This window comes from Punica granatum, chromosome 6 (genome assembly GCF_007655135.1).
Source record: "Punica granatum isolate Tunisia-2019 chromosome 6, ASM765513v2, whole genome shotgun sequence".
Taxonomy (NCBI): domain Eukaryota; kingdom Viridiplantae; phylum Streptophyta; class Magnoliopsida; order Myrtales; family Lythraceae; genus Punica; species Punica granatum.
In genome coordinates this window covers 22,919,090-22,943,592 of record NC_045132.1, presented here as the reverse complement: position 1 = coordinate 22,943,592, position 24,503 = coordinate 22,919,090, and the positions used below count along the sequence as shown (strand labels likewise).

Below are 24,503 nucleotides of genomic sequence, written 5' to 3'. Positions count from 1 at the left end.
AATCGTAATGATTGAGGCCATTGATTAGTAACGAGCTCACAGTGTGTCTGATGGAGGAAGTCCCCGGCGATGGACTGGGGGAGAGCCGTCGGCGCCGCCAGGAGGTGGCGGCCCCATTTCTCTCTAAGAAGTTTCCTGGGAGGAGCTGCGCTTGCGGTCCTCTTGATCTCCGCGTTCTCGACCTTCTTCTCCCCCAGAAGCCCGGGCACTGCTGGCCGCTCTCGACCTCAATCCGGAGGACGCTGCAGCTTCCCGGCGATCTTCAACTTCGGCGACTCTAACTCCGACACCGGGGGCAAATCCGCCGCCTTCCACCGGCTCCCTTCTCCCAACGGCGACACCTTCTTCGGCAAGCCCTCGGGCCGGTACTGCGACGGGAAAGTGATCCTCGACTTCATAGGTAGATCCATCTCGCAGCCTCCAAGCTCCTCTTCCGTTTGGTTTTCCTGCTAATGCCGAGTTCGTCGATGAATGCTGCAGCTGAGAAGTTGGGATTGCCATACTTGAGTGCTTACTTGGACTCCATTGGAGCTAATTTCCGGCACGGAGCGAATTTCGCCACGGGTGGTTCCACGATTGAGCCGCTCGACACAAGAATATTCCAGGGAGGATTTAGCCCGATCTCGCTTGACATTCAGCTTCTGCAGTTCGAACAATTCAAGGCTCGGACGCTCGAGCTTCACCGTGAAGGTCTCTTTCACTTTGCATCATGACTATGTATAGATGGTCTAATGATCTCATCGAATCATTTATGAGGGAATTTCGCTATACAGGCAGTTCGTATGCCGAGACGAATCTCCCCATACCTGAAGACTTTGGGAATGCATTATACACGATGGACGTTGGACAGAATGATCTTCACTCTGCTCTGGGATCAATGACTGAGAAGAAAGTTCTCGAATTGATTCCCAACATCACAATGGAATTCGGTCGATCAGTGGAGGTGAGCATCAACGTTCTCATAACTAGCTATTGTGAAGTGAAGTGAAGTGTACAAATTCCCATAATGCTCAGTGAATTATTGCGCAAGGTGCGATTCTGTACTCAAAGAGTTTATTGGATTCTATCGATACGAGTAGCATATGCATATTAAGCAAATCTAGCAAATTGCCAAATGATAGGCGATGTGGGAGTTAACCTGTCGTAGGATGACAATAACCGAAGGAAAGTGAATAGCAGCTTCTCTGTTGCAGCATATCTATGAAGACCATCTATTTTATATTCAAAAACTCATTTTTGAGCCGACAAACGATTATCTGATCATTTTTCTGTTATTGAAGTTACGGTTGTTAACATCACGAAACTTAGGTGTTGCAATGCAGCAAAGTAAATCCTTAACCAAAATTTTTTAATCATGTATAGATGCCTTTTATGTCACGAGATGGCAGTGCTTCAAATGGTCTTTGTGGTACAATCTTTGCAGAAACTATACCAGCAAGGAGCGAGGGCATTTTGGATACATAACACGGGCCCGATTGGTTGTTTGCCTTATTCTCTTGTCTTCTATCCTCCAGAACCGAACAATGTGGACCGAAATGGTTGCATTGAATCGCATAATAAAATTTCTCGAGAATTTAATCGGCAGCTAGAAGATCAGGTTGCCAAGCTAAGAGTGCAGCTCCAAGATGCGAAGTTGAACTTCATTGACATTTACTTGGCGAAATATTCGTTGATATCTGACGCCAAGAAGCATGGTAACCTCGGCTGTAAACTTGCATGTTTACTCTTTGTTGTTTGATGGAAAACATATGATGAACGCGGAGAATTTGAGATGGACTGAGTGTTCTGAATTGCATTTCGGGTCTTCTGCAGGGTTTGTGGATCCGCTTACATATTGCTGTGGGCACTATGGGGATTATCGTGTGCAATGTGGGAAGAAGGCTGTTGTGAACGGAACTGAAATCTTCGGGACTCCGTGTGAGGATCCTCTCAAAGTGATAAGTTGGGACGCCGTGCATTACTCTCATGCTGCAAATAAGTGGGTGGCGGAACAAATTCTCGATGGCTCTCTCTCGGACATACATGTTCCAGTTGCTGAATCGTGTCCGGGCCGTGCCAGTCCCTGATTATATACTGAAGCATCTACATGTGACCAGGAATTCAGTGAACAAAGTCTTGATTGTCAGCTCTTGTTTCCGGAAATTGAATCGGCTGGAACAGTGAACATGTTCAGGGAACAAGTAGAGGGAGAGCTAGCTGATCGTACAACTCTGTATCGAGAAATTCACAGAACAAATTGTTTAATCTTGTCAAATTACAATCATCACATTTTGTTCGCGGAATTGCTACGATGACACCATCTCAATTTGACATGGTGATCCAGCGGTGGAAATGTGGCAGCCGGTCTCCCTAATATTTTTTCCGGCGAATGGAGATTCACAGCCACAGGGGAAGGAGGAGGGCGGGCCATCCTCTACCCCTCGACTAAATATCCAGTGAAAATTATGTATACCGTGAATGAGTAACAATCAAATCAATCGGAATATATGTGTAAGTTGAAATTTGTGGGTGTCATGTGACAGGCTATAGATGGTCACCAGGTAATGGTCAAAATTGTATCGATTTGACACAAACCGTGAACGTTTCGTTGAAGATGTCCGTAACTGAAACCTCATTTACTCGGGAGAGCCTGTCGGATTCAGTTACTGCCTTACTTGACTGATTCTAAGACAAAAGACACCCTTCCTATTCCTACGTCATGATTAAGCTCTCAATAGATATTGAATTGCCACGCCAATCCCATTTGCCCGTGGAAGATGCCGCCGAGCAACTCGGGTACATAACATTCTCCAGGTAAACCGATATATGTCGCTACGAGTCACGGTACAAAAATCGGACTACATTTCACAGATTGCAAACTGGAGATAGTGCAATGCTGCAATTGGGAATGATTACTACATCACTTGGTAGTATCCGAAAGCTCAATGGGGATCGGCTGCACCGAACCACCCGAACTTTGACCTCAATTCAGTTATGATAAATGGCATTCCTTTTTTGCGTATTTGTATATTGATGAGCATATCGATGATATTAAGTAATGATATTACAGTTGGTAGTTACAGGCTACGACTGTTAGTTAGGCGGGAGCCTTCTTGGCGTTTGATGTGGGAGACGGGACGAGATAGCCGGAGGCGATGGACGGAGCGAGACCCGGCAATGTCATTAGGCGGCAGCCTCATTCCACTCGAAGAAGCCCCTTGGAAGCCGCCGTGGCTCTGGCTCTCTTGATTATCGCATACTGGGCTTTCTCTGCGACTAGAAGCCCCAGCAATGTCAGTCGAGCTAACTCCGGAGGAGGCTGCAACTTCCCGGCAATCTTCAACTTCGGCGACTCCAACTCTGATACTGGTGGCAAATCCGCCGCCTTCCATCGGATTCCTTATCCCAATGGCGTGACATTCTTTGGTAAGCCATCTGGCAGGTACAGCGACGGGAAAGTGATCCTCGATTTCGTCGGTACGCGGATCTACCATGCTCCTTTTTCTGCCTTTCTTCGTCGCTAAAAAATGTGATGGTATCAATAAGGCCACGAGTTCTGCTTCAAGAGCATCACCGATTGTTTTTAGCTCGCTCTGTCTTCCTTCCTCACGAACACCTCATAGCGTGGTTTCTTGTGAAAAATGTGAAATACGAAGCGATTATTGAACTGACTGTGAAGCTGCTTGCTCATAGTAAGTCTTTGAAGTCTCTCTGCTCGCTGAAGCTACGAGTAGAATGAGGACTTCAAAATGAAGGTTTAACTGATTTTGATTGAACATACAAGGGACATTCATAAAATTTTCCGAATAACATCCGGACATCAATTATAGTTTCCTCTGTTGGTCTAGATTATAGTTCATGTCGTGAGCCATGCTCGTGCAGCTGAGAAATTGGGACTCCCATATCTGACTGCGTATTTGGACTCCATTGGAGCCAATTTTCGACACGGGGCAAATTTTGCCACAGGAGGTTCAACAATCGAGCCGCTGAATACTAGAATATTCCAGGGAGGATATAGCCCTATCTCGCTCGACATTCAGCTCTGGCAGTTTGAACAGTTCAAGGCACGAACCCTCGAGCTTCATGAAGAAGGTGACCTTTGTTTTGTGATTTATGATATCAAGTGTATAAAATCTTGGTTCATACGAGTTTATCATCATTTGGGGGTTATAAACCTCAGGCAGTTCGTACGCCAAGACTGGACTCCCAAGACCAGAAGATTTCGGCAAGGCATTGTACACCATCGATATTGTGCAAAATGATCTTCACTCTGCTTTGGAATCGATGACCGAGGAACAGATGTTGGAATTACTTCCGAGCCTAACCACTCGACTGGCCGGAGCAGTTGATGTAAGTACAAGTTTCCTGTGAGCACAACATGAACTGTATGTTTCCTGTTACACGAAATATAACGAATGATCTGTAACCAGGAGAATGTTCCATGTGTTGCACTCTTTTCAGAAACTATACCAGCAAGGAGCTAGAGCATTTTGGATACATAATACGGGTCCGATAGGTTGCTTGCCTTTTTCCGTCATCACGTATCCCCCGGAACCAAACAATGTGGATGGAAATGGTTGTGTGGCTTCCCACAATGAAATCGCTCAAGCATTAAACCGGTTGCTTAAGGATCAAGTGTCCAAGCTCAGACTGCGACTCCCAGATGCGAAGTTAAACTTCATTGACTTATACTCGGTGAGGTATTCCTTGATCTCCGAAGCCAAGAAGCACGGTAAGCTCCACAACCTTGGGAGAAATGGGAAAGCATGAGAGGGAGTGGATAGAGATTTGGAGACTGATGTTCTGAAGTCACGAATTTTTGATTCTGCAGGTTTTGCTGACCCTTTAGGATGCTGTTGTGGCCGCTACGGAGATAGGCATTTCGACTGTTGGAAGAAGGCGGTCGTGAATGGGACTGAGATTTCCTTGACTCCGTGCCGGGATCCGCTGAAGGTGATAAGTTGGGACGGCGTTCATTATTCTCATGCTGCAAATGAGTGGGCAGCTGAACGAATTATCAATGGTTCTCTATCAGACATTCACGTTCCATTACTCGAATCATGTCCGAACCCTGCTAGTCCGTGATCATCAGGCACGCATCCCAAATTCATAGTTCTCGTTTGAACCACAACCATAGTTCTAATTAGATCCCATGAAAATTAACGCGGAATCTGTTTCAGTCTACAGTCATCACGGATAGAATCTTTCTTTGATCCAATGGTGTAACATCCTGCTTACAAATTGCAATGGACCATGAGATGCAATGATCCATTGCCTTGAGCATGCCAGTCAAAGGATTTTCATTTGCTTTCACATTTTACCATTTACGAATAGAATCTCTGTAACCACGAGGTGTGAATTTAAATCAGAGTCCGTATTGTAAAATTCATTTGGAAAAGAAACTATTAGTTGGTTGTCGTGCTAAAATTAAACTTACGCGTCCGAGGTCAGCAACTCTTCGGCCCCTCGTTTTACCGGCCTTTTTTATTAACTATCCTAATAAAAGATTAATTATAACCCGAGAGGGAAGGCCATCAAATCAGACCTCTAGACGAACTAGTTAATCATCTAACTCGAAATTAAATATTACCTTAAAATTGTCTGAACGTTAGCTGTCGGATTATTGGCACAGCTTTTCTGACCATTTACCAGGTCCCCGCCTATATGTCTGCAAGCAGATCTTTCGGTATCTCCCTGACTCTCCATTAACCTCTGCAAGATCAAATTTTGATCACTGCCCATTAATCAAGAACCTGAGCAAAGGTAGAACCGACGAAGGGTTGGCTTAATCTTATGCCCGCAGACCTCTGCAGAGGTTGGAGTAATGGATGGTAAAGGACAGGTGAGGGGCCAGCTGGGGCTGAAAGTTGGGCTTGGAGTTGGAGTTCTTGTGGCTGTCGCCTTCTCGTTCATCTTGCCCAGAGTCAGAGAGACTAACTTGGCCTCCCCCGGTGGCCCCGGGACCTGCCGTTTCCCGGCGATTTACAACTTCGGGGATTCGAACTCCGACACCGGGGGTAGGTCCGCGGTGTTCTATCGGATCCCGTCCCCATACGGGGAGACTTTCTTCGGTAAAGCTTCGGGCCGGTTCTCGGACGGTCGGCTCATCATCGACTTTGTAGGTGTATAGCTTGAGCTGCCTGTGCTTGTTAGTTGACTTATGCTGCATTAATGCCGAATCATGAATATTCTTTGGTAGAATTGACCTGGTTAGTGAAAATCTGGGCTGACAATGTAACTTTTAGTTCAAGAAAGTGCAGATGCTTCTCCAGTTTTTCTATCCTTTTACGCGAAAAGAATGAGGAAAGTAAGGAAACATGCCACTTTCAGTTGGTCGATTGACTTGGTTCAGCTTTGGTTTCTGCGGTAGCAATTCGACCCGGATATAATGTTTATATGATCAGCACTGTGGCTATCAATATATGGCATCTCCAGTGTTTGTCCATAGTATTTTGGTTCTCTTGTGCAGGATTGTTAAAATCGTTTGTTGAATTTCGCAGCTGAGATGCTTGGATTACCTTCCGTATCAGCATACTTAGACTCCGTGGGATCCGATTTTCGACATGGTGCGAATTTTGCAATGGGTGGATCAACTATTCAGCCAGTCAACGGCAGACTGTTCGAGGCAAGGTTCAGCCCCATCTCTCTCGAGATTCAACTCTCCCAGTTTCAGCAGTTCAAGGCACGGGCACGTGAGCTTCACGGCAAAGGTCAGAAGAAACAGATACATGTTACTGGAGAAGATCAGTGCTCTAGCTGTGCTTGTGGCATTGTTTTTTAGTAGAAGCTGACTCTGGGTAACTTCTGCAGATGTTACGAGTGGCATTCCCAATCCTGAAGATTTCTCGAAGGCTCTTTACATGATGGACATTGGTCAAAATGATCTATGGGCCGGTGTTACATTGGCAACAGAAGATCAATTGAGAGCCTCGGTTCCCAATATCACTAATAGGTTTGCTTCAGTTGTTGAGGTAATAAAAACCTGTGGAGATACATTAGTGCAGTGCTGTTTGATTTAGAGCCTAACGAATAATGTAGTTCGATTATGTTCCCTTTGTGGCAGCAACTGTACAAAGAAGGTGCAAGAGCCTTTTGGATACACAATACCGGTCCCATTGGCTGCTTGCCAATGTCCGTCATGCTCAATCGTCAGAATCCCGATAATATGGACCCAATTGGTTGCGTGAAATCCCAAAACGAGATTGCTCAGGAGTTCAACCTGCAGCTCAAGGAGAAAGTGTCTGAACTACGAGCTAAGCTCGTAGAGGCGCGGCTGACTTATGTTGACATCTATTCAGCAAAGTACGTGTTAATTGCCGAAGCAGAGAAGCACGGTGAGTCTTGTCATGAACTCCATCAATAAGCGTGCAGGAGTTTATTATTCTTCTTACGAGCTAGGTCCGCGTATATTGGGAGAAGATGGATGGAGGCACTACGTAGTTGAGCATGACATATGAATGGGAGTAGCCCAGTAAGGGTTGAACTTGAAGAAGCAACATGAGCTCCAATACATCTTTCACAATGCATATCGACCATTTTATCCTATTGCCTCACCTGATACGGTTTGCAGGATACTAAAATTAAGTTGACATGTGATGCAGGTTTTGTCGATCCCCTAGGTTACTGTTGCAGTCGTGCTGGGGATGCTTACATTCCATGCGGGATGAAGACCGTTGTGAATGGAGAAGAGGTCTATGGCTCAGCTTGCAGCAACCTGTCGCAGTACATCAGCTGGGACGGGATACACTACTCTCACGTGGCTAACGAGTGGGTGGCTAAAAAGATAGAGGATGGGTCCTTCTCGGACCCGCCGGTACCCATATCAAGGGCATGCCATAACTTGTAGCTTGTACATTTTAGTCGCAGTACATCAGCTGGGACGGGATACACTACTCTCACGCGGCTAAGGAGTGGGTGGCTAAAAAGATAGCAGGTGGCTCCTTCTGGGAACTGCCGGGCATGCCGTAATTTGTAGCTTGTACAATTCAGTAAAAAGGAATTTAGATTATTGAATTCGACGACTCCACTGGGGATCGAACCCAGAATCTCTGGTTCCGTAGACCAGCGCCTTATCCATTGGGCCATTGAGTCAAATAACAGTGTAAGTGTGTCTAAGATATTACTTCTCTATTATCCTTCTCGATCTCCATATGTGCATACGCCCTGCCCTTTGTGTATAGAAATACAATTATAAACATTGAAGTCTTCTATAGCTTTATTCAATGGTGGAATGACAAATACACTCATCCAAAAAAAAAAAGAAGTCTCCACACATAAGTAAATTCCTCGGTTCAGTTCATAAGGTTGAATCGGACTAGGACGGACATGATCTGGGCCTAACCCGACCCACGTGATTGTGTCCGTCTATTCACTCCATGCTGGAAATCAATGACAATCATCCTTATAGTTGTAAGTCTTACCTTACACGTGATCACGGGCCCATTGCATTTCATTTCGTTAGGATACTCCAAGTATCCCATAACGGGCATGCACCGGTGATCCTTTTTCTCGATGATTAAATCGGAACTGAGGTAGTTGTACGAACATACAACCGGAAGTCATTATATTCTGCTTGTAATGAGGATATCAGCAGCAGTGAATCGAACGATTATAACTTATAGTGCAGGGAAGTCGTCCATTCTTCGGTTTTCCATTTAGTCTATCTTCCAAGCGTACATGAACAAGCAGAAGTCCGACGTGCCTTTACCAGATGCCCAGTCTTCGTGCACCCTGTAAGTGTCCTCCTCCTCCGACAGAGCCGACCCTGAGAGAAATGATGCCAGCAGAGGATATCGTGGCTCCTCCACAGTCGATGGTGACAGAATCCTAGGACCAATAACTGGCCTGAATAGAAATAGCCCGCGCCGAGGACCTGACCCGAACAGCCAGTCGTGAACATCCCAATACACCTCTAATCTTCTCCCACCTATGCTCATCTCCTCATTACCTCTGAACTTCCATTGGAGGTGCTTCACATGAGCAACCTTTACCCCATCAATGGCGATCTCCATTTCGGGTTCCCCGTGGCTCTCGCTGCCCATATTGCAAATGCTCTTTCCCTCCATCACTGAGACCTGGTGAACCTTCCCCTTCTCGTGAATCTTGATCCTCGCAAAGAACCTACTCTTACCGAATGAATGCTCCGTCCTCGAGACGAGAACCGGATCAGTGAGAGCCGGCCTACAGCCGGTCCTCCTATACGCTTCCTTCTTCATGTCACCCACAAGCAGAACGACCTCTTCCTTGCACACGACCGCGACGTAGTAGTCCGATCTCGGTTCGGTCTCACCATTGAAAACAACCGCCCTGAGGTCCCAAACCGCACTTACCTTAGTCCCCTCGACGAGCAAGTCCTTCGATCCTTGTCTTTTCCAAAAGTGCCAGGGCTTCAGCTCCAACTTGCAAGCACACTCCTCGTCGGGCTTCCCTGGCCCATGGAACGCGATTGACAGGCCGTGCAGCAGCAGGTCCTTGCACCAGGTGACAGTGACGAGGCAGGACTGTCCTGAGATCTCCATTCGGTAAACAGCTGAGGAGGTCGCCATGGCCGGTATCGGATCAGTACCGTGCCTCTCGCAGCTGAAGCAAGCCGGGATTCCTAGGGAATCATGCATGATGGGATGTGAAGTACTAGGAAACTATGGAGAAGGACAAATGAATTGAACTGAACTTTGAACGGCCAATATGTTCAAGCTATTATGAAATGATCTGTATATATATGTATATGTGTGTGTGCATATATGCACATCTACTTATTCTCTAAGGATAAAAAAAAAAGAGCGTACATCTAGCAACCGAAAAAAAGAGAAAATGCACATCTACTTAATTATACCAACAAAATGTTGATTGAGTAATAAATAATTGTAACTTTCGTAAGAAGGAAAACACAAATTCGAATGTCGAAAAGTACTATGAGAGAAAATAGATTCAATGCTCAATCTCTATAAATATTTATTAATATTTTGAAATTAAATGGAACAAAAAAAAAAAAGATGCACAATTTTCCAAATTCAGTCTCATTGTTTGGGTTGGGGAGCAGAGGAATGTGGATGAGGCAGATTGGCCCATTTTCCCAATCAATTATATGCCAGCAAAGAGAGAAGCTTTGGAAACCGTTTCTTTCCGATTCCAAATCCCTTTCCCTTTCTCTCTTCTGAATGGAAAACACTTTTCCACTTTCTTCCACCAAAGTTTTGGTCCATTTTCAGTCTCCTTCTTCTCCATTAAAAAGCCCCCTCTCCTCTCAACATTTTCCCACCATAACATTGTGGAGATCTTTTTCGAGGCGTACGGTAGAGGAAACCCGTTACAGTCGGGTCATGCATCCGATTCTGAACCACATGAATGAAGTTACAAAAAGCTTTCTCATTAGTCTTTCTCATAATGACATCTTTATAGTATGAAAAAAGCATACCATGGGATCGGCGTACAAGTCTTTCAATCAATAATTCAATGACAGAGATGAACATCTCGATCTAGAAGTATTAATTAATAACCAGTGCTCGAACGTATTTGTAAATAATACTATACGTCTAGTAAAGAGCCCAACAAAAAAAAGTTGATAGAGTACCAAAAAATTCATATGACGAAACTTATTTTCGACTTTTCGATACTAGTAAATTTTTTATCGTATAAATCATAAAAAATCATAGATAAAAGAGTAATTTTTTTTTACCTACCGAAAAAAAAGAATAATTTTTTTGTGTAAAATTATTAATTTTTTATTGAGTTTATACGGACCTGACCCATATCCATTTAAAAACTCGAGCTTATAAGTGGTGGTACTCGAGTCTTATATAAATCAATGGTTGTTCTTTCATCTTTTCTATGTGGAATTATAATTCCCGACACCTGCCCTCTCATACAACGTGTAATCTATTTCTGTCTACGCTTTGTCACGTCATCTCAAACACTCGCCCTCAACAATTAACCTCGAGCCGGGCTCATTTTCCGTGCTCGGCAAGGGGAACTAACGCGAGGCGCTTTTTTGACTGCTTTCGATATTGGATCGACGTAGTGTGAGCACGTGGAAGTGTAACTCGTTCTCTGATACCATATTGAATTTCTATGGGCTCATACAGGCTCAGACCCATTTCCATTTAAAAGTTCAAGTTTATAAGTAGTGGTACTCAAGTCATATATTAACTCATGGATTGTCCTTTTTTTTCGATGTGGAATTTTTATCCCATTTACTCCTCAACACTCGTCATCACGTGTAACGTGTGGTCATTTGTATTGAGGAGTAAGATGGGATAAAAATCTCACATCAGAAAAGAAAAGGTCCATGGGTTAATACATGACTTATGTACCACTACTTATCAGTTTGAGCTTTTAAGTGGAAATGAACTCAAGCCCATATGAGCAAAATGGAAATTTATATGGTATCAGAGCGGGTTACGCTTTCGGATGCACACGTGGGCTCACACTACACCGACTCAATATCGAGAGCAACAAAGGGCATCTCGTGTTAGTTCCCCCTCGCATGAGCACGGAAGATGACCTTGGCTCGAGGTCAGTTGTTGAGAGCAAACATTTAAGGGCATGTGACAACGTGTAGGCAGAAATAGACCACACGTTGCACGTGAGAGCGGGTGTTGTAAAATATAATTCCACATGGAAAAAATGAAAGAATAACCATGAATTTATACGAGGCTTGAGTACTAACACTTCTCATCTTGAGCTTTAAGTGGATATGGGCTCGGGTCGTATAAGTCCAATGGAAATTCAATACGGTATCAGAGCACAGACGCATATGCACGCCCACGCGGTATGCTCATGCACTCACACCACGCCGGGCCCAGTATATCCGGGTGCAGCCAAAAAAGTGCTTCCTGTTAGCCCCCCACCACCTGAGCACAAAGAAAAGCCCGAATTAAAGTTAATTGTTGATGGCAGGTGATTAAGGGCATGTGACAACGTGTAAGCAAATGACCACACGTTGCACATGAGGACGAGTGTTGATGAGTAAAATGGGATAAAAAATCTCACGTCGGAAAAGAAAAGGAAAATTCACGAGTTAATATATGACTTGGATACTAGGAGTGATCGGTTCCGGGTACCCTGTATTTTTCACGATACTCGGACCCTACCCTGTAAGGGACAGGTTCCAAAATTTTGGAACCGGACCCTACCCTGTTGAATCTTGGAACCGGAATCTACCCGGAACCTGTACTATACCACAGGTTCCGGGTACCCTGTTGCAAGCTGTAATTTTTTTTATTTCGCTAAATAAAACCAAAAATTTCACATATATAATTAGTAATCACGCCAAATAGAATACCAACATTGATTTAGATTAATCCACAACAAAAAATATATATATGTCTCATCAATTCATCAACAAAATTAAACATCAATAATACGATCTCACACAACAAAGTGCCTCTGTTCTGATTCATTAGAGGAGACAGTAAATTTACTCTTTCATCTTTTTTATTTTAATAAATAACCGGTTCCGGGTACCTTGTAGGCAGGAACCGGAACCGGAACCGATTTTCATCGGTTCCTAATTTTAATACCCGGAACCTACCCTATTTTCAATACGAGCTATCCGGATCCTACCCTAACGGGTAGGTTCCGACCGGTTCTGGGTATACCCGGTACCCGTGCACACCCCTATTGAATACCACCACTTATAAATTTGAGCTTTTAAGTGAAAATGAGCCTGAGTCTGTATGAACCATTGGAACTTCAATAAAAACAAAAAGAGTAATTTAATTTTAAGGTTATTAATATTTTTTTTGGTAAGTAATTTTAATAATTATTCTATTGGATTATTTATCAACATCTACCGAGAAAAGAATTTATTTATTGGGATTATCCGAAGACAAAAGGCCAATTTGCAATATTGCACATTGGTCCTTTCTCTCAAGTACAAAAGTAGCAAGAAATCGTAAAAGGCCCCAGGAGGGAATCTGAATTTCAGAAAGGCCCTTCGTCCCCTCTCTTGGCTCATATTTCTCCTGGGGGAAGACTGTAGTCATCATCGTTCTCCTCAGCCACTCAGTTCAGTGCCAATACAATGCTCATCCCCTCCATCGCCACACCTCAGTCCCTCCTCTCCAACCCCGCCGCCGCCGCCGCCACAGCCACCGCCACCGCCACAGCCACCGCCACAACCTGCAGCCTCCTCCACCTCGCCTGCAAATGCAACTCCACCAGGCCGAGCCCCGCCTCTCAGAAGCTCTCCCCTCTCTGCGCCTCCCGCGACTCTGCCTCCCTCCTCAACACCACACCTGGCCCGCCTCTCCACCACGTTGCGGATGATGACTCCCAGGGATCACCGCTGGTGCCTTCCGCCTCCGCTGTCGCGTCCGCTATCCGTAGAGCGTCGAATTCGCCGGTGGAGTTTATGCAGAGGATCGAGAAGGACCGGAGGAGCGGGCTGGTGCTTCCGAGTCCCGATTTCCAGAGGCTATGCATCGAGCAGCTTGACCTGTTTCGACGCATTGTTGATCCCGATGCTCTGCTCTCGGTTAGTTTCAAGCTCCAGCTGTTTACCATTTGGTTGCTCGGAAATCCTAAATAGATAATTTTTTATGACGATGACGATGATGATGCTTAAGCAGGTGTACGTAAGACCAGCTGGTAGTTACGTTATGGACCGCCTTGAGCTGCGCCGAGTTACTTCCTATCCTGAGCAGGCAGTCAATGCGCCGGGCGTTGTCATTTTGATCGGAAATTTCAATGTTCCAACAGGACTGCGCGCCGCTGAAGCTGCTTTATCCAATCAACAAGTATTCTCCTCTCTTTGCTGTATTGAGTCCTTTGTTGTTCTCAATTGCCGTGAAGCTTGGTATTAGATATGTTTCTTATATAATTTTCTCGAGTGGGTGATTACGCCGTGGCTTGTTGATTATTTGCGTCGTATTTAGAATGTTTCTACTATCAGCTCAACAATATTGCAGTGCACTTTCCTCTGGTAGCATTGACATTGAGATGGTTATTGGGTTGTGGTAGGATGAGGAGGTGCCGGAATGCAGGGCTGTGGTTTTTCCGATGGTGAAGCACCCTTTTGTAGTTGGGTTTTTGGTGGTTGAGCTTCCAACGAGGGAAGAGCACGAGTTATTGCACAGCCCTTCCCCCGAGGAAGCATATGCTTTGCCACCTTCAGGAATGGGTATTAAGTTGAGAGATATTCCAAGTTTTATGGATGAGAAACCGCGAATGTACATGTTGTCTTCTGAGCAAAGATCAAATGCAATCAACATCTCTCGTTCTTTGGCAATGGCGTATGTTATGGATCAGGTAGAATGATATTCCTTTGGTATAGAGTACTGGAATGTTCTTCTCTTATTTTATACTGACACTGTAGTTTGCTAAGTCTTTGTCTTTGTTAGCTTTACTTCATTGAGTCTATCTATCTAACAAGTCATCCTGGACAATTTTAATTATCAGAAAAAAATAAATTCAACTAATGGTTTACCGCATGAATTGTGGCAGTTTCTTATGATTTATGATGTCGAGTCTATAAGTCAAATTATTTTATAACAATCAGGGTTAGAGGGAGCAGTAGAGGATGATCTTAAACTTACTGTTTTGTTCCCATTTTTATGGAGCAGAATCTGCTCATTCAGCGGGTTCAGCTGTTTGTTCTTTGGAATGATTTTCTTGTTTTCTTACTCTCCGTTGCTTGTCACATTTTGTTAGCCCCGATTAAACATAGGATTTGTATCTTCATCAATTGCACCCGACATTAGCCGAGACTCTGGTTCTTTTGGCATTTCACATGAGATTCCTACTTACCTGCTCTCTATTCTGCAGAAAGCATTGTTGCTTCAGCAATCTTCTTGGCAAAATAATGTCCGTATGAGCAATTTAGTTGAGCAAGTAAGAGTTCCTTTGTTACTTTTCATGGTTGCTTCAGCATTACAATGACTGATAGTTTCTTATTTGTCTAAATTTTTTATAGATTCGTGGTCCACTATCTAGCATCCAAACTTTGACTAAGATGTTGTCCATGCACATGAAAAGAAGTGAGGTTTGTAAATACCTTACCTTGACTGCCTTAGGAAGTATATGGAGTTCCATATTTCTAAGAATTTAGATCCACACTGCAGATTGCATATGACATTGTTGAAGACATTCTGGTACAAGGTGATCAAATTAGGGATACTCTAAAACAGCTCCAGGAAGCGGTACACCTGACAAAGGTATTACATGTTGCTATCCCTTCTTTAGTCGTTGATAGTTGCTTGTATACATGTTTGACTATCATTGTATTACTCATTACGTCTCTTAGGTTATCATTTGTTATATGGATTCTCACAATATTATTATGAGATGAATTATCCCATCCAGCTGATGAAAGAATTTGTGCAAGTTGCCAGTCAAAGAGCGTTGAACCTTTTTCGAACTGCCTTGCAGATAAAAATTGCCAGTGTTGTGTTGTGTGACTGATCGTTTGCTTTTCAGGCTAATATAATGCGCTACAATGAGGAAAATTTGAAGAAGATGAATGGTTTAACTTATGGCCATCAGAAATCTGTGACGCCTCATTTGTCCAACAAGTCATCACAAGAAACTTCCACCATTGGCAGGTTTTCTCCGGATTCAGCAGTTAAGGATTTGGAGTTGCCGATGCCACCTCTGGCGCTGGCCCCTCTACGGCAACATGGAATCAGGTAATGGTGAAGGGCATCCTCAGATTTCACCCTTGTATCTGATGAAGCAAATCCAGAAATGCGTCTTTTCCTATTGCTCGTACTGTCAGATTTCTAATGCTACAGTAGGGGAAAATTCATGAGAGTTGCCATTCTTGATCTGAATCATGCTGGCGATGGATGAAGTAATAAAGACAATGTTTGTGATGATCTCTCTTTAGATTAAAATGGGACTGAAAAACGTTTTTTTGAGTCAGAAGCTTTTCCTAAGCAGAATTCCAATTGAGCTTGAGCAATTTGTCATAGCATCCCCTGGAAACATCAATTTTTTTTATTTTTTTTTTATTTTTATATTTTAAATTGTAAGCGATGCTCTTTATTAACTCAGATAGACGATATTCCCAAGCAGTTTGGACCACACAAAAACTAAAATTGGCACGCAGGCCCAAACATCAAATTTATCATTACCCTTCATTTAGAAAAAAGTAATTGATATTTAACATCTCAAAATTCTTTCAGAAAGAACTTAAAAATTGAACTGGAAATGTCTAGATTGAAATGCAATTATTCTAAATCTAATCTATGTATTAAGCCGTCTAGATATTTTCTGACAGTTTTTCTTCTTGTCAGGAAGACCGTGCAGTATTTCTGATGTGCTGTCTGATCTTGTTGAAGCCATAAGCCCACTTGCTCATAGGCAGCAAAGAGTTGTAGAACTCAGCGAACTCTCGCACACCCTGGAAGTCGCAGTAGAGGAGCCTGCTCTGCGCCAAGCTCTGAGCAACTTGATCGAGGGTGCATTATTGCGAACTCAAGTCGGTGGTAGAGTCGAAATTGTATCAACTGGAGCACCAGCAGGCGGTGCTCTCGTTGTGATTGATGATGACGGTCCTGACATGCACTACATGGTATATCTAGTTTGTTTTCTAATGATATTTTGTGGTTCATGTCTTGCAAGAAATCATGAGAAAATGGGAGAATATCGGTCCGTGGAACCTCTCTCCCTCCCCCTAAAATCGCAGATAGTTAAAGGTTAAATTGAGAATACTAAAAGATATAATATCCAGTGCTTTCATCGAACTAGTTTCTTGTATCTGCTGGTTGTGCTTCTACCGTCATATTAGAGCGAACCTGTTCACTTATCTTCCCCTCAATCAATTTTAGGTTACCATGGGGAGTGTTAAGTAATGAGCATATGACCCACTGTGATCTGATAAGCTTAGACTTTTAGAAAAGTTTCTGGTGATCTATTAGAAGATGAGGAAGGAAATAGTTAGAAGCGTGACAACGAGCTTTTGTAGTTTAGATAAGATCGAAGCGAATGGAAGATTTTATTGCTTATGCATAAGTTCTCCCTACTGTGATTCTGCCCATTTAACTAAGTAGTAGTGCATCCCTTATCTGCCTGCAGACTCAGATGCACTCGCTGACACCGTTTGGGCCGGGCCTTTTGTCTGAGGATATGGTTGAGGACAACATGACGTGGAACTTCGTTGCAGGTCTCACTGTTGCTCGCGAGATACTAGAGGGCTATGGATGTGTCGTGAGAGTGATATCTCCCAGGACATCTGGTGCAGCCCTTGGAGCTGGTGGGACCCGCGTCGAACTTTGGGTTCCCTCTTTCACATCAATACCCGAGAAAGATAAACCGGATCAGAAAGATTAGCTGGAAGGTCGGAGTGCTGATGGAAAATGATTGCTTATCTCCCCAGAGAATGGATGAAAGTGGATCCGATTCAGCGCTTAGGTACCTGAACTGGTATGAACCCGAAGGATTTAAAACCTTTGTGCACTTTCAACTTCAGTTGCTGGTCCTGTAAAGTTGCTTCCACTTTACGGCACTGTTTGTGAAAATTTGTACATAGCATACCATAAGGAGTCCTCACGAATTCTCGCGTAGCGGAGAAAATTTACTTGTCACACTGATTTATGCTATAGATGCAGTATACATCCGAGAGTCGAGAATGGGGGAAGGAAGGCGGGATATTCTGGAGTCCATACGATTCCGTCCTGTCTCTATTGGATGTGTTGGTCTATTAGATTCCTCTTGACACATGACAATACGTTCTTCGACTCGATCACTTTTGATGTATGCATACAATCAAGTTGGCTGAACTTGGTTTTCGGCTTGTCCGATATATGTACCTGTTCGACACAAAGTTCGGGCATACAATCATGTATAAATGGTGATCTCCATTTTACTTTTTCTTAAGCTATCAGAAATTTTACAGGATGGAGACCAACGGCTAATGAGATGGGCTGTTACTCTGTTGAGGTCAAAATCCACGTTGTTGGGCTCCCCTTGATGTCCGTACGGCCATGCCGCGAGTTGACTTTGCTGGAGTGCAGACTTCCACCTCCCCAAAGTCAACCGTGGCCTTTTGTTCGTCTTCTCTTTCTCAATGTACAAAGCGCGTTAGGCTTAATCGTCTTATTTATTTTATTTTATTTCTTTTTAGCCATTTGAATCTTCACTTTCAGAAGACGGGTTGATTTGCGTTCGGAATCCGATGGTAATTTTCAAAATATAAAAGAAATGAAGAAACCCGATCGACTTGATTGCCGCAAATTGTGATTAGGACCTCTCATGGACTAGATCTCATTTTCAATGGACTTGCTGGTCTCCAGGGCCACAACCATTGAAGGAGAATTTCTTGATATTTGACCAGTTAGGTTTAGGTGCATTTGCTCCTAATTCAGATATCGATCTCGGCCACAACGCATAAAATCTCTCTATCGATTCGACTGAAGGCTCTTGATGGAATATCGGAATGACCCGATGTTTAGTGTTTACTACTTATAAATATAAATAAGCAATGCTTCCTTAATAACGATAATCGATGATAATAATTTCAACATTTCTTAAAAATCTAAGGAGGCGTTTGGTTTCAGAGTTAAACTAAATTTGATTTTGATTTTGATTTTGATTGTGGAAAAAGACAAATGAGATGGTATTATAAATTTGACTTGGGAAACGTGTATTTTTGTTGTGTAGTGAGTAGAGTTAAAATCAAAATCATGATTCTCAAATCACATCATGAAACCAAAGGGGACCTAATTAATGTACCGGAAACTTCGGTAACTCCAAACGAAAGATCCAATCAAAAGTTGAAATAATTATGAAGTTGAAAAATACAAGAAAAGCCGCCAGTAACGACAGTTGAAGAAAACCGTCCGTTTCAAACTTTCCCCTCGTCTTTATTAGTGTTCTTATTAATTCTTCGACCGGGGGAAAAGAAAGAAAAAAGAAAAGGTTTGGCACCAATCGACTAGCGGACATAATTAGGCCATCTTTTCCGTGTGTATCATCCCAAACCCGCGACTAATCTATTATTAATCATACTTATTTGACGTGACGAATCATCTAGTCCGGTTTGTTACATTAATCTCTTGCGTAATTGATGAATCGATACTCATATGCTGACCCAAAGATTAGAGATATAAATGGAGAATCTAACTAAGGTTATGTTTGGCTTCGGATTTTTTTTTAATTATATTCCACTTAACTCCACGTATTTTCAATTCTACAAAATAATTATTAAAATTTTTAAATTTTTAAATAATTTAATTCAATTTATAATACTAAATTCTCTCAACTATTCATTGCTTTTTCCACAATTCAATAACACAATCATTACCATTCTCTCAACTATTCATTATTTTTTCTCGTAATTTAATAACACAATCATTATAATTTAAAATAAATATTATTATTTATAGTTCCCAAATAAAGCATAAGAGATCGTAAAATTCTCCCGTTTGATGTTCATACCTAAGACATAGTTCGGATTAGAATCCCCGACATCTATTTGAAATCAGAATGCCCGTCGACATATCATATTGTTGTATTTTCATGCAAATGAAAAGAGTTCGTGCCAACATTGATAAAATTAAGGGATTCTTTTTTATTGAAAAAAATTAGAGTGTTAAAAGGGCAAAAAACAAAATTCCGATTTTTTTTTTTGCCTAATTTAATTTTTATTTAATGCGGAGCTTAAACGATGGGATTGGCGGGTATAACATTCCAAAATCAACAACAGAAGAATTTCCATTCCCCAGCTTCCGTCAATTGTCTTCCTCCTTTCTCCCTTGGATTCAATCTTCCACTCCGGCAGGATTTTGATCTCAGTCTCCCCTTCCTCTGCGCTCTCCCCTCTGCAACTGCATAGATCTTCCTCCGCCCGCTGTTCGTTCAGGTGGGAATCCGCAAAGCTCATCCTTTTTTTTTTGGGCGGTGAAAGCTGTTCAATGCTGCTAGACTGTTATGAGCAGCTGCGGAGCTCCATTTTGAAGTTCAATCAAGCTCACCGTCTCCATTCTGCTCATTCCCATACTTCATGACCTGAATTGGACTGCTTGCTTTCTCTGTTTGACCTAGCTTTGAGCTTAGGCTAACGTATTTTGACTTTACCTCAATATCTTCAGCTGAAAGCAAGCTTGGGTTGTTTGCAACGGTGAAAGCGATCTGGACTTCCGGGCATATTATGTATTATTTTAAGTTTGAGTGATTTGGTTGTAAAGGCTTAAGGGGCGCACTCCCATTTGAGGTGCTTTTGGTCTTGTTTGGACGTGAAAAGATTAAGCTTTTTTAATGTCAAACTGTGCACATGGTTGCTTGTTTCTGAGAGCAGTTGCGTTGGACAATGCACATGCTTGCTTCCTTCTTGAGATTAATTGATATGAGGACTTTTGAACTGTACGCAGTGTGAGTGTGGTGAGAATATCGAGGATTTGAGGGAGGTTGAGTTCATGTTTTCTTTAGTTTTGCTTCCTGGTATATAACTGCTATAGCCGGGAGGGTTGAGAGAGAGGGAGGGCAAGGGAGGAGAGGCTTAGGGTGCGAAGATATGGAAGCGCTTTGAACATCTAAGCTGTGTTCGTTTGTAGTTTCGTGAAGTGCAACCATTATTTTCAAGTTTTGGGCTTAGTTGTCCAGAGTTAGTTTCCTAATTGTAATTTGTGAGATCATATTTGTTGCTGTGTATAGAGTAAATTTTTAGTATCTAGAGGAGTAGTTAGTTATGACCATTACAGAGTTATACATGCTTGCATAATGTCTTTCTTTATCTTATTTTTTGAGGTTGTAAATATTTCTGGATGTATAGGTCCTCGCTGAACGATCCTCAAGTATCAACATCTCTGCACGAATATCTAGGCAGCTTGGGAGCCTCTTAACAAATGCAGAGCAGTGGTTGCTTCCCGATTATGGTTCATCTTTTGGGGAATACCTACTTAGAATATTGTTGATAACATGGGCAATCTCCCACGCAGGTTCTGGCTCCTAAAATTACTGATAGATTCTCTCTCTTATAGTGTTATAGGTTTAGATTCATTAAGAACTCTTCCCCCAACATGTCCCCCTCCCTTCTTTTTGAGCTATTAAATTGGCCTCATACGTGCCTCTTGTTGGCTACAGTGTAGTTAGTAGAAAGCCTACTGATACTATGAGGATAATTTTGACAAGCTTTGCCGGAGTACTTTTTGGATTCTTCATTGGAGTTTCTTTTCCTACTCTTTCATTAACAAAGGTACATGCCACTGTTGCATTATTGTTGATTGTACTTTGTAAAATTTTTAGTTACTTACATTCCTTAATTTTCCAGTTTAATCTCTCATCAAGTCTTCTTCCCGAGGCTGATCTCTCAAAATTAGAAGGGGAAAAGACAGGGATCTTGAACGTACCAGTTTCAAATGCTCCTACTGAATCCCCACATTTGAATGACACATCAAAGGTATATACCCTTTTCCCTCAGGTTCAGTATGGTAGCTCTCTGTATATTTTCCCGTAAATTCGACGAGTTACATGTTTTATACCCTGAGATTTCCCAGTTTGTTGCTTTCTGTTTGATCCTATTTAGTTAATCAGCGCACAACACTTTCTACCTATTACTTACGTTGGACTGAAACAATGCCTTCATTTTCCTTTGAAGAGTTCATCCGACTTGTTCCCCTATATGTGAATTCTTCACATTAATTCTCAGCACATACTTGATAGATGATCCATTAATAATTTAAATAGCAGGATCCATCTCTGTTTCATTTTGTCTGATATTCTCACTTTTCTCTTGAATTTATTCGGAAATCCTTTCTGTCCCCTTTAGATCTGGGTTTCCTCAAATCCACGTGGGGCTGAAAGATTGGCACCGAAAATTATTGCTGCTGAATCGGACTTTTATCTGCACAAATTGTGGGGTAACCCCAGCGAGGTATATTCATGCTTAATATGAAATGTCTTCGAATTGTAGGGTTTTCTTATAGTGTTCCTCCAAACATTGTGATTCATGTTGAAAATGTTAATGCTAGAAAAATTTACCCTAACGTTAAATTTCAACTGAATATACAATTTAATTGTTTTTATCAAATTGGAAATACAGTAATTTAACCTTCTCATTGTAGAAGCTCATTCATTTGCTTTCTACAGGATTTAACCAGCAGACCGAGGTATCTTGTGACCTTTACTGTTGGTTATGATCAGAGAAACAATATTGATGCTGCAGTCAAAAAGGTTAACTTTCCTCTCTTCTCTGGTATTCTCTCCATCTTTGGCAGTCGTCAATGTGCAAGCACACCTGAGTTTGTTTCTTCAACAGTTTTCAGAGAACTTCACAATTGTTTTGTTCCACTACGATGGCCGAACCACCGAATGGGATGAGTTTGAGTGGTCCAAGCGGGCTATACACATTAGTGCTAGAAAGCAGACAAAATGGTGAGGGGCTCATGTCTACTATAAAATGAATAAATTAGTTCCGCATTTGTTTTTGAGACTTACATTATCTAAAATTATGGCCTAGGTGGTATGCAAAGCGATTTTTGCACCCAGACATAGTGGCGGCATATGATTACATATTCATATGGGATGAAGATCTTGGTGTCGAGAATTTTGATGCGGAAGAGTAAGCAGTATATCCAGCTCAAACCCTCCTCTAATATCATTTCAGATCACTTTAGTTTCACTTTGTCAATGTATGGTGGCATTATAGATACTTAAAATTGGCGAGGAAGCATGGGTTGGAAATCTCTCAGCCTGGTCTTGAGCCAAACAGAAAGATAACATGGCAGATGACTAAAAGAAGGGATGATCGTGAAGTCCACAAGTGAGAAGAGTTGTGCTATTACATCTAATTTCTGCACATTTAGAATTATTTAGCTGATAGTTAATGTAGAGATCCCTCTTCAACTTTTCCTCAGAGAAACCGAAGAGAAGCCTGGGAGGTGTCCTGACCCACATCTACCTCCATGTGCAGCGTATGAATAGCTTAGAGCATTGTCTGCATTAATTGTTCTGTGCAATTGAGTTCTTTTCGAGACCTGATTTAAGTAACAAGACAGGAATTATATTTGAGATTTCATGTATGCAGGTTTATTGAGATCATGGCTCCCGTGTTCTCAAGAGATGCATGGCGCTGTATCTGGCATATGATTCAGGTAAAAAAGAAGGAAATGGAAAAACGAGATGCAAATGAAATAAAAATAGGGTTAATAACCAAAAAAAGCACAAACTTTTCACATTTTAATAATTTTAGCACGAACTTTTTTCCTTAACCTAAAAATGCATAAACTGTCAATTTAATAATAATTCTAGCACTACGTCATTTTTTCCGTTAATTTGGATGGAAATTGTTGACACATAGGTTGAGTGGCGCCCTCTGTGGTTGCCAACAACCCCAATCGGGGGGGGGGGGGGGGGGGGGGGGGTGTGGTAACGAGGCCCCCACCATCGGCCACTGCCCCTCCTTCCCGATTTTGGTTTTTGCCTTTTTTTTTTTTAAATTTCTTTTGTTATTTTCTAAAATAATTTTATTATAAATAAATGGTGGGTCCCACTCGATCTATGCGGCAGCAATTTCTGTCCAAATTAACGGAAAAGTTGACGCCGTGTTAGAATTGTTATCAAATCGAAAGTTTGTGTATTTTTTAGGTTAAGGAAAAAAAATTTGTGCTAAAATTGTTAAAATGTGAAAAGTTTGTGCTTTTTTTCTTATTAACCTAAGTAATAAAGGAATATAATTGATTAAATTACTATGGTATTCTGCAGAATGACTTGGTCCATGGATGGGGTATCGACTTTGCCCTCAGAAAATGCGTAGAGGTCTGTGAACTTCAAATTCCTTTACCTATGCGAAATTTGTTTCAGTTCCGATTATACTTTTATGTTATGTATTTGCATGTATATGTTTTTTGCTTAGTTCGCTGTTATTGTTATTGAGCAGCCTGCCCATGAGAAAATCGGAGTCGTTGATGCTCAGTGGGTGGTTCATCAATCTTTGCCTTCGCTCGGAAGTCAGGTAAACAGAATAATAAATGGATCGTACTAAAAAGGCCATCGAGATCGATAAATTTAGTCCTTATATTGTTCATAATATGCTTTCGGTCTTTTAACAGGGAGAAAAATACGAGGGGCATTCGCCGTGGAGAGCGGTAAGCCCAACCCTTCACTGTCAAATTAGTGTTTCATTTTACAAAAAACTCGAGAAAGAGTCTGATTTCTGCATCACTTATAAATCGTAGAGTTGGGAAGTGAATTCTCAGCTAAAGATTTGTCTTTCGACTAAAATGGTTTGTACAGGTGAGGTTGCGGTGTCGAAAGGAGTGGTTTATATTCGATGATCGAATGAAGAAAGCTGAGAGGGCTTACTTCAGCTCTATGGGAATCGATCCTCCCAAGTTGAAATCACTCTGAGAGGGACTCACTACTACTCCTCTCAGCAAACAGCCCTCGGAGGAGCAGCGTATCTGTAGATTTCTTTACCAAGTGCAGATATCATAACTATTAGCCATTCTTTTCGATCTGAGTATCGTAATTGTCCCAATCCTCTATCTCCAGCAGAGGCTATGATCCGTGTTGTAACAAAAACAGGTATATGCTGTAATTTTCCACGTCAAAATAAAGGTTAGCATTACAATTCACAGGGGGGCGGTGAA

At 42.2% G+C, this 24,503-nt stretch overlaps 6 protein-coding genes and 1 non-coding gene across 11 annotated transcripts; 5 read left to right on the top strand and 2 right to left on the bottom strand.

Moving 5' to 3' along the window:
- Positions 1-9: 9 nt before the first annotated feature.
- LOC116211707 (GDSL esterase/lipase At5g14450-like) lies at positions 10-2,322 on the top strand. Its single transcript, XM_031546194.1, has 5 exons — positions 10-400; positions 481-690; positions 774-943; positions 1,424-1,694; positions 1,813-2,322. Exons 1-5 carry the CDS (start codon positions 70-72, stop codon positions 2,064-2,066), a joined length of 1,236 nt encoding a protein of 411 aa, XP_031402054.1. The 5' UTR covers positions 10-69; the 3' UTR covers positions 2,067-2,322.
- A 513-nt stretch (positions 2,323-2,835) lies between these two features.
- LOC116211708 (GDSL esterase/lipase At5g14450-like) lies at positions 2,836-5,366 on the top strand. Of its 2 annotated transcripts, none has more exons than XM_031546196.1 (6): positions 2,836-2,970; positions 3,050-3,456; positions 3,946-4,071; positions 4,160-4,329; positions 4,441-4,711; positions 4,811-5,366. In XM_031546196.1, exons 2-6 carry the CDS (start codon positions 3,135-3,137, stop codon positions 5,062-5,064), a joined length of 1,143 nt encoding a protein of 380 aa, XP_031402056.1. In that variant the 5' UTR covers positions 2,836-2,970; positions 3,050-3,134; the 3' UTR covers positions 5,065-5,366. The 2 variants fall into 2 exon arrangements, with proteins under 2 accessions (XP_031402056.1, XP_031402055.1); XM_031546195.1 differs by having other exon boundaries at positions 3,862-4,071.
- Positions 5,367-5,569: 203 nt separating this feature from the next.
- LOC116211709 (GDSL esterase/lipase At5g14450-like) lies at positions 5,570-8,003 on the top strand. Of its 2 annotated transcripts, none has more exons than XM_031546199.1 (5): positions 5,570-6,050; positions 6,480-6,689; positions 6,790-6,950; positions 7,043-7,313; positions 7,581-8,003. In XM_031546199.1, the coding sequence occupies exons 1-5, from the start codon at positions 5,804-5,806 to the stop codon at positions 7,823-7,825; spliced, it is 1,134 nt and encodes a 377-aa protein (XP_031402059.1). In that variant the 5' UTR covers positions 5,570-5,803; the 3' UTR covers positions 7,826-8,003. The 2 variants fall into 2 exon arrangements, with proteins under 2 accessions (XP_031402059.1, XP_031402058.1); XM_031546198.1 differs by having other exon boundaries at positions 5,574-6,101.
- TRNAR-ACG lies at positions 7,998-8,070 on the bottom strand. Its single transcript has one exon. It is a non-coding gene; the product is annotated as a tRNA-Arg (tRNA).
- LOC116211710 lies at positions 8,047-9,745 on the bottom strand. Its single transcript, XM_031546200.1, has one exon. It carries the CDS (start codon positions 9,591-9,593, stop codon positions 8,634-8,636), a length of 960 nt encoding a protein of 319 aa, XP_031402060.1. The 5' UTR covers positions 9,594-9,745; the 3' UTR covers positions 8,047-8,633.
- A 3,140-nt stretch (positions 9,746-12,885) lies between these two features.
- LOC116211782 (chloroplast sensor kinase, chloroplastic) lies at positions 12,886-17,797 on the top strand. Of its 2 annotated transcripts, XM_031546294.1 has the most exons (9): positions 12,894-13,453; positions 13,548-13,715; positions 13,939-14,226; positions 14,743-14,808; positions 14,891-14,959; positions 15,039-15,131; positions 15,394-15,602; positions 16,216-16,489; positions 16,993-17,797. In XM_031546294.1, the coding sequence occupies exons 1-9, from the start codon at positions 13,001-13,003 to the stop codon at positions 17,245-17,247; spliced, it is 1,875 nt and encodes a 624-aa protein (XP_031402154.1). In that variant the 5' UTR covers positions 12,894-13,000; the 3' UTR covers positions 17,248-17,797. The 2 variants fall into 2 exon arrangements, with proteins under 2 accessions (XP_031402155.1, XP_031402154.1); XM_031546295.1 differs by lacking the exon at positions 16,993-17,797 and having other exon boundaries at positions 12,886-13,453; positions 16,212-16,379.
- Positions 17,798-19,586: 1,789 nt separating this feature from the next.
- Positions 19,587-24,488, top strand: LOC116209779. Of its 2 annotated transcripts, none has more exons than XM_031543459.1 (15): positions 19,587-19,777; positions 20,687-20,852; positions 20,998-21,109; positions 21,185-21,313; positions 21,683-21,787; positions 22,003-22,086; positions 22,172-22,287; positions 22,373-22,474; positions 22,562-22,675; positions 22,770-22,826; positions 22,940-23,006; positions 23,617-23,670; positions 23,792-23,866; positions 23,964-23,999; positions 24,148-24,488. In XM_031543459.1, exons 2-15 carry the CDS (start codon positions 20,833-20,835, stop codon positions 24,259-24,261), a joined length of 1,185 nt encoding a protein of 394 aa, XP_031399319.1. In that variant the 5' UTR covers positions 19,587-19,777; positions 20,687-20,832; the 3' UTR covers positions 24,262-24,488. The 2 variants fall into 2 exon arrangements, with proteins under 2 accessions (XP_031399319.1, XP_031399320.1); XM_031543460.1 differs by lacking the exon at positions 19,587-19,777 and adding an exon at positions 20,370-20,518.
- Positions 24,489-24,503: the final 15 nt, after the last annotated feature.

Excerpts from the sequence above, each read along its gene's own strand:
- LOC116211707 (XM_031546194.1), top strand. The coding sequence starts at position 70 with ATGGACTGGGGGAGAGCCGTCGGCGCCGCCAGGAGGTGGCGGCCCCAT. Across the intron at positions 401-480 it reads AGTGATCCTCGACTTCATAG|CTGAGAAGTTGGGATTGCCA; the intron begins GTAGATCCATCT and ends TGAATGCTGCAG. Across the intron at positions 944-1,423 it reads AATTCGGTCGATCAGTGGAG|AAACTATACCAGCAAGGAGC; the intron begins GTGAGCATCAAC and ends CAATCTTTGCAG.
- LOC116211708 (XM_031546195.1), top strand. The coding sequence starts at position 3,135 with ATGGACGGAGCGAGACCCGGCAATGTCATTAGGCGGCAGCCTCATTCC. Across the intron at positions 3,457-3,861 it reads AGTGATCCTCGATTTCGTCG|CTGAGAAATTGGGACTCCCA; the intron begins GTACGCGGATCT and ends ATGCTCGTGCAG. Across the intron at positions 4,330-4,440 it reads GACTGGCCGGAGCAGTTGAT|AAACTATACCAGCAAGGAGC; the intron begins GTAAGTACAAGT and ends CACTCTTTTCAG.
- LOC116211709 (XM_031546198.1), top strand. The coding sequence starts at position 5,804 with ATGGATGGTAAAGGACAGGTGAGGGGCCAGCTGGGGCTGAAAGTTGGG. Across the intron at positions 6,951-7,042 it reads GGTTTGCTTCAGTTGTTGAG|CAACTGTACAAAGAAGGTGC; the intron begins GTAATAAAAACC and ends CCTTTGTGGCAG. Across the intron at positions 7,314-7,580 it reads TGCCGAAGCAGAGAAGCACG|GTTTTGTCGATCCCCTAGGT; the intron begins GTGAGTCTTGTC and ends CATGTGATGCAG.
- LOC116211710 (XM_031546200.1), bottom strand. The coding sequence starts at position 9,593 with ATGCATGATTCCCTAGGAATCCCGGCTTGCTTCAGCTGCGAGAGGCAC.
- LOC116211782 (XM_031546294.1), top strand. The coding sequence starts at position 13,001 with ATGCTCATCCCCTCCATCGCCACACCTCAGTCCCTCCTCTCCAACCCC. Across the intron at positions 13,454-13,547 it reads ATCCCGATGCTCTGCTCTCG|GTGTACGTAAGACCAGCTGG; the intron begins GTTAGTTTCAAG and ends ATGCTTAAGCAG. Across the intron at positions 13,716-13,938 it reads CTGCTTTATCCAATCAACAA|GATGAGGAGGTGCCGGAATG; the intron begins GTATTCTCCTCT and ends GGGTTGTGGTAG.
- LOC116209779 (XM_031543459.1), top strand. The coding sequence starts at position 20,833 with ATGGGCAATCTCCCACGCAG. Across the intron at positions 22,087-22,171 it reads TTGATGCTGCAGTCAAAAAG|TTTTCAGAGAACTTCACAAT; the intron begins GTTAACTTTCCT and ends TTTCTTCAACAG. Across the intron at positions 23,007-23,616 it reads GTATCTGGCATATGATTCAG|AATGACTTGGTCCATGGATG; the intron begins GTAAAAAAGAAG and ends GGTATTCTGCAG.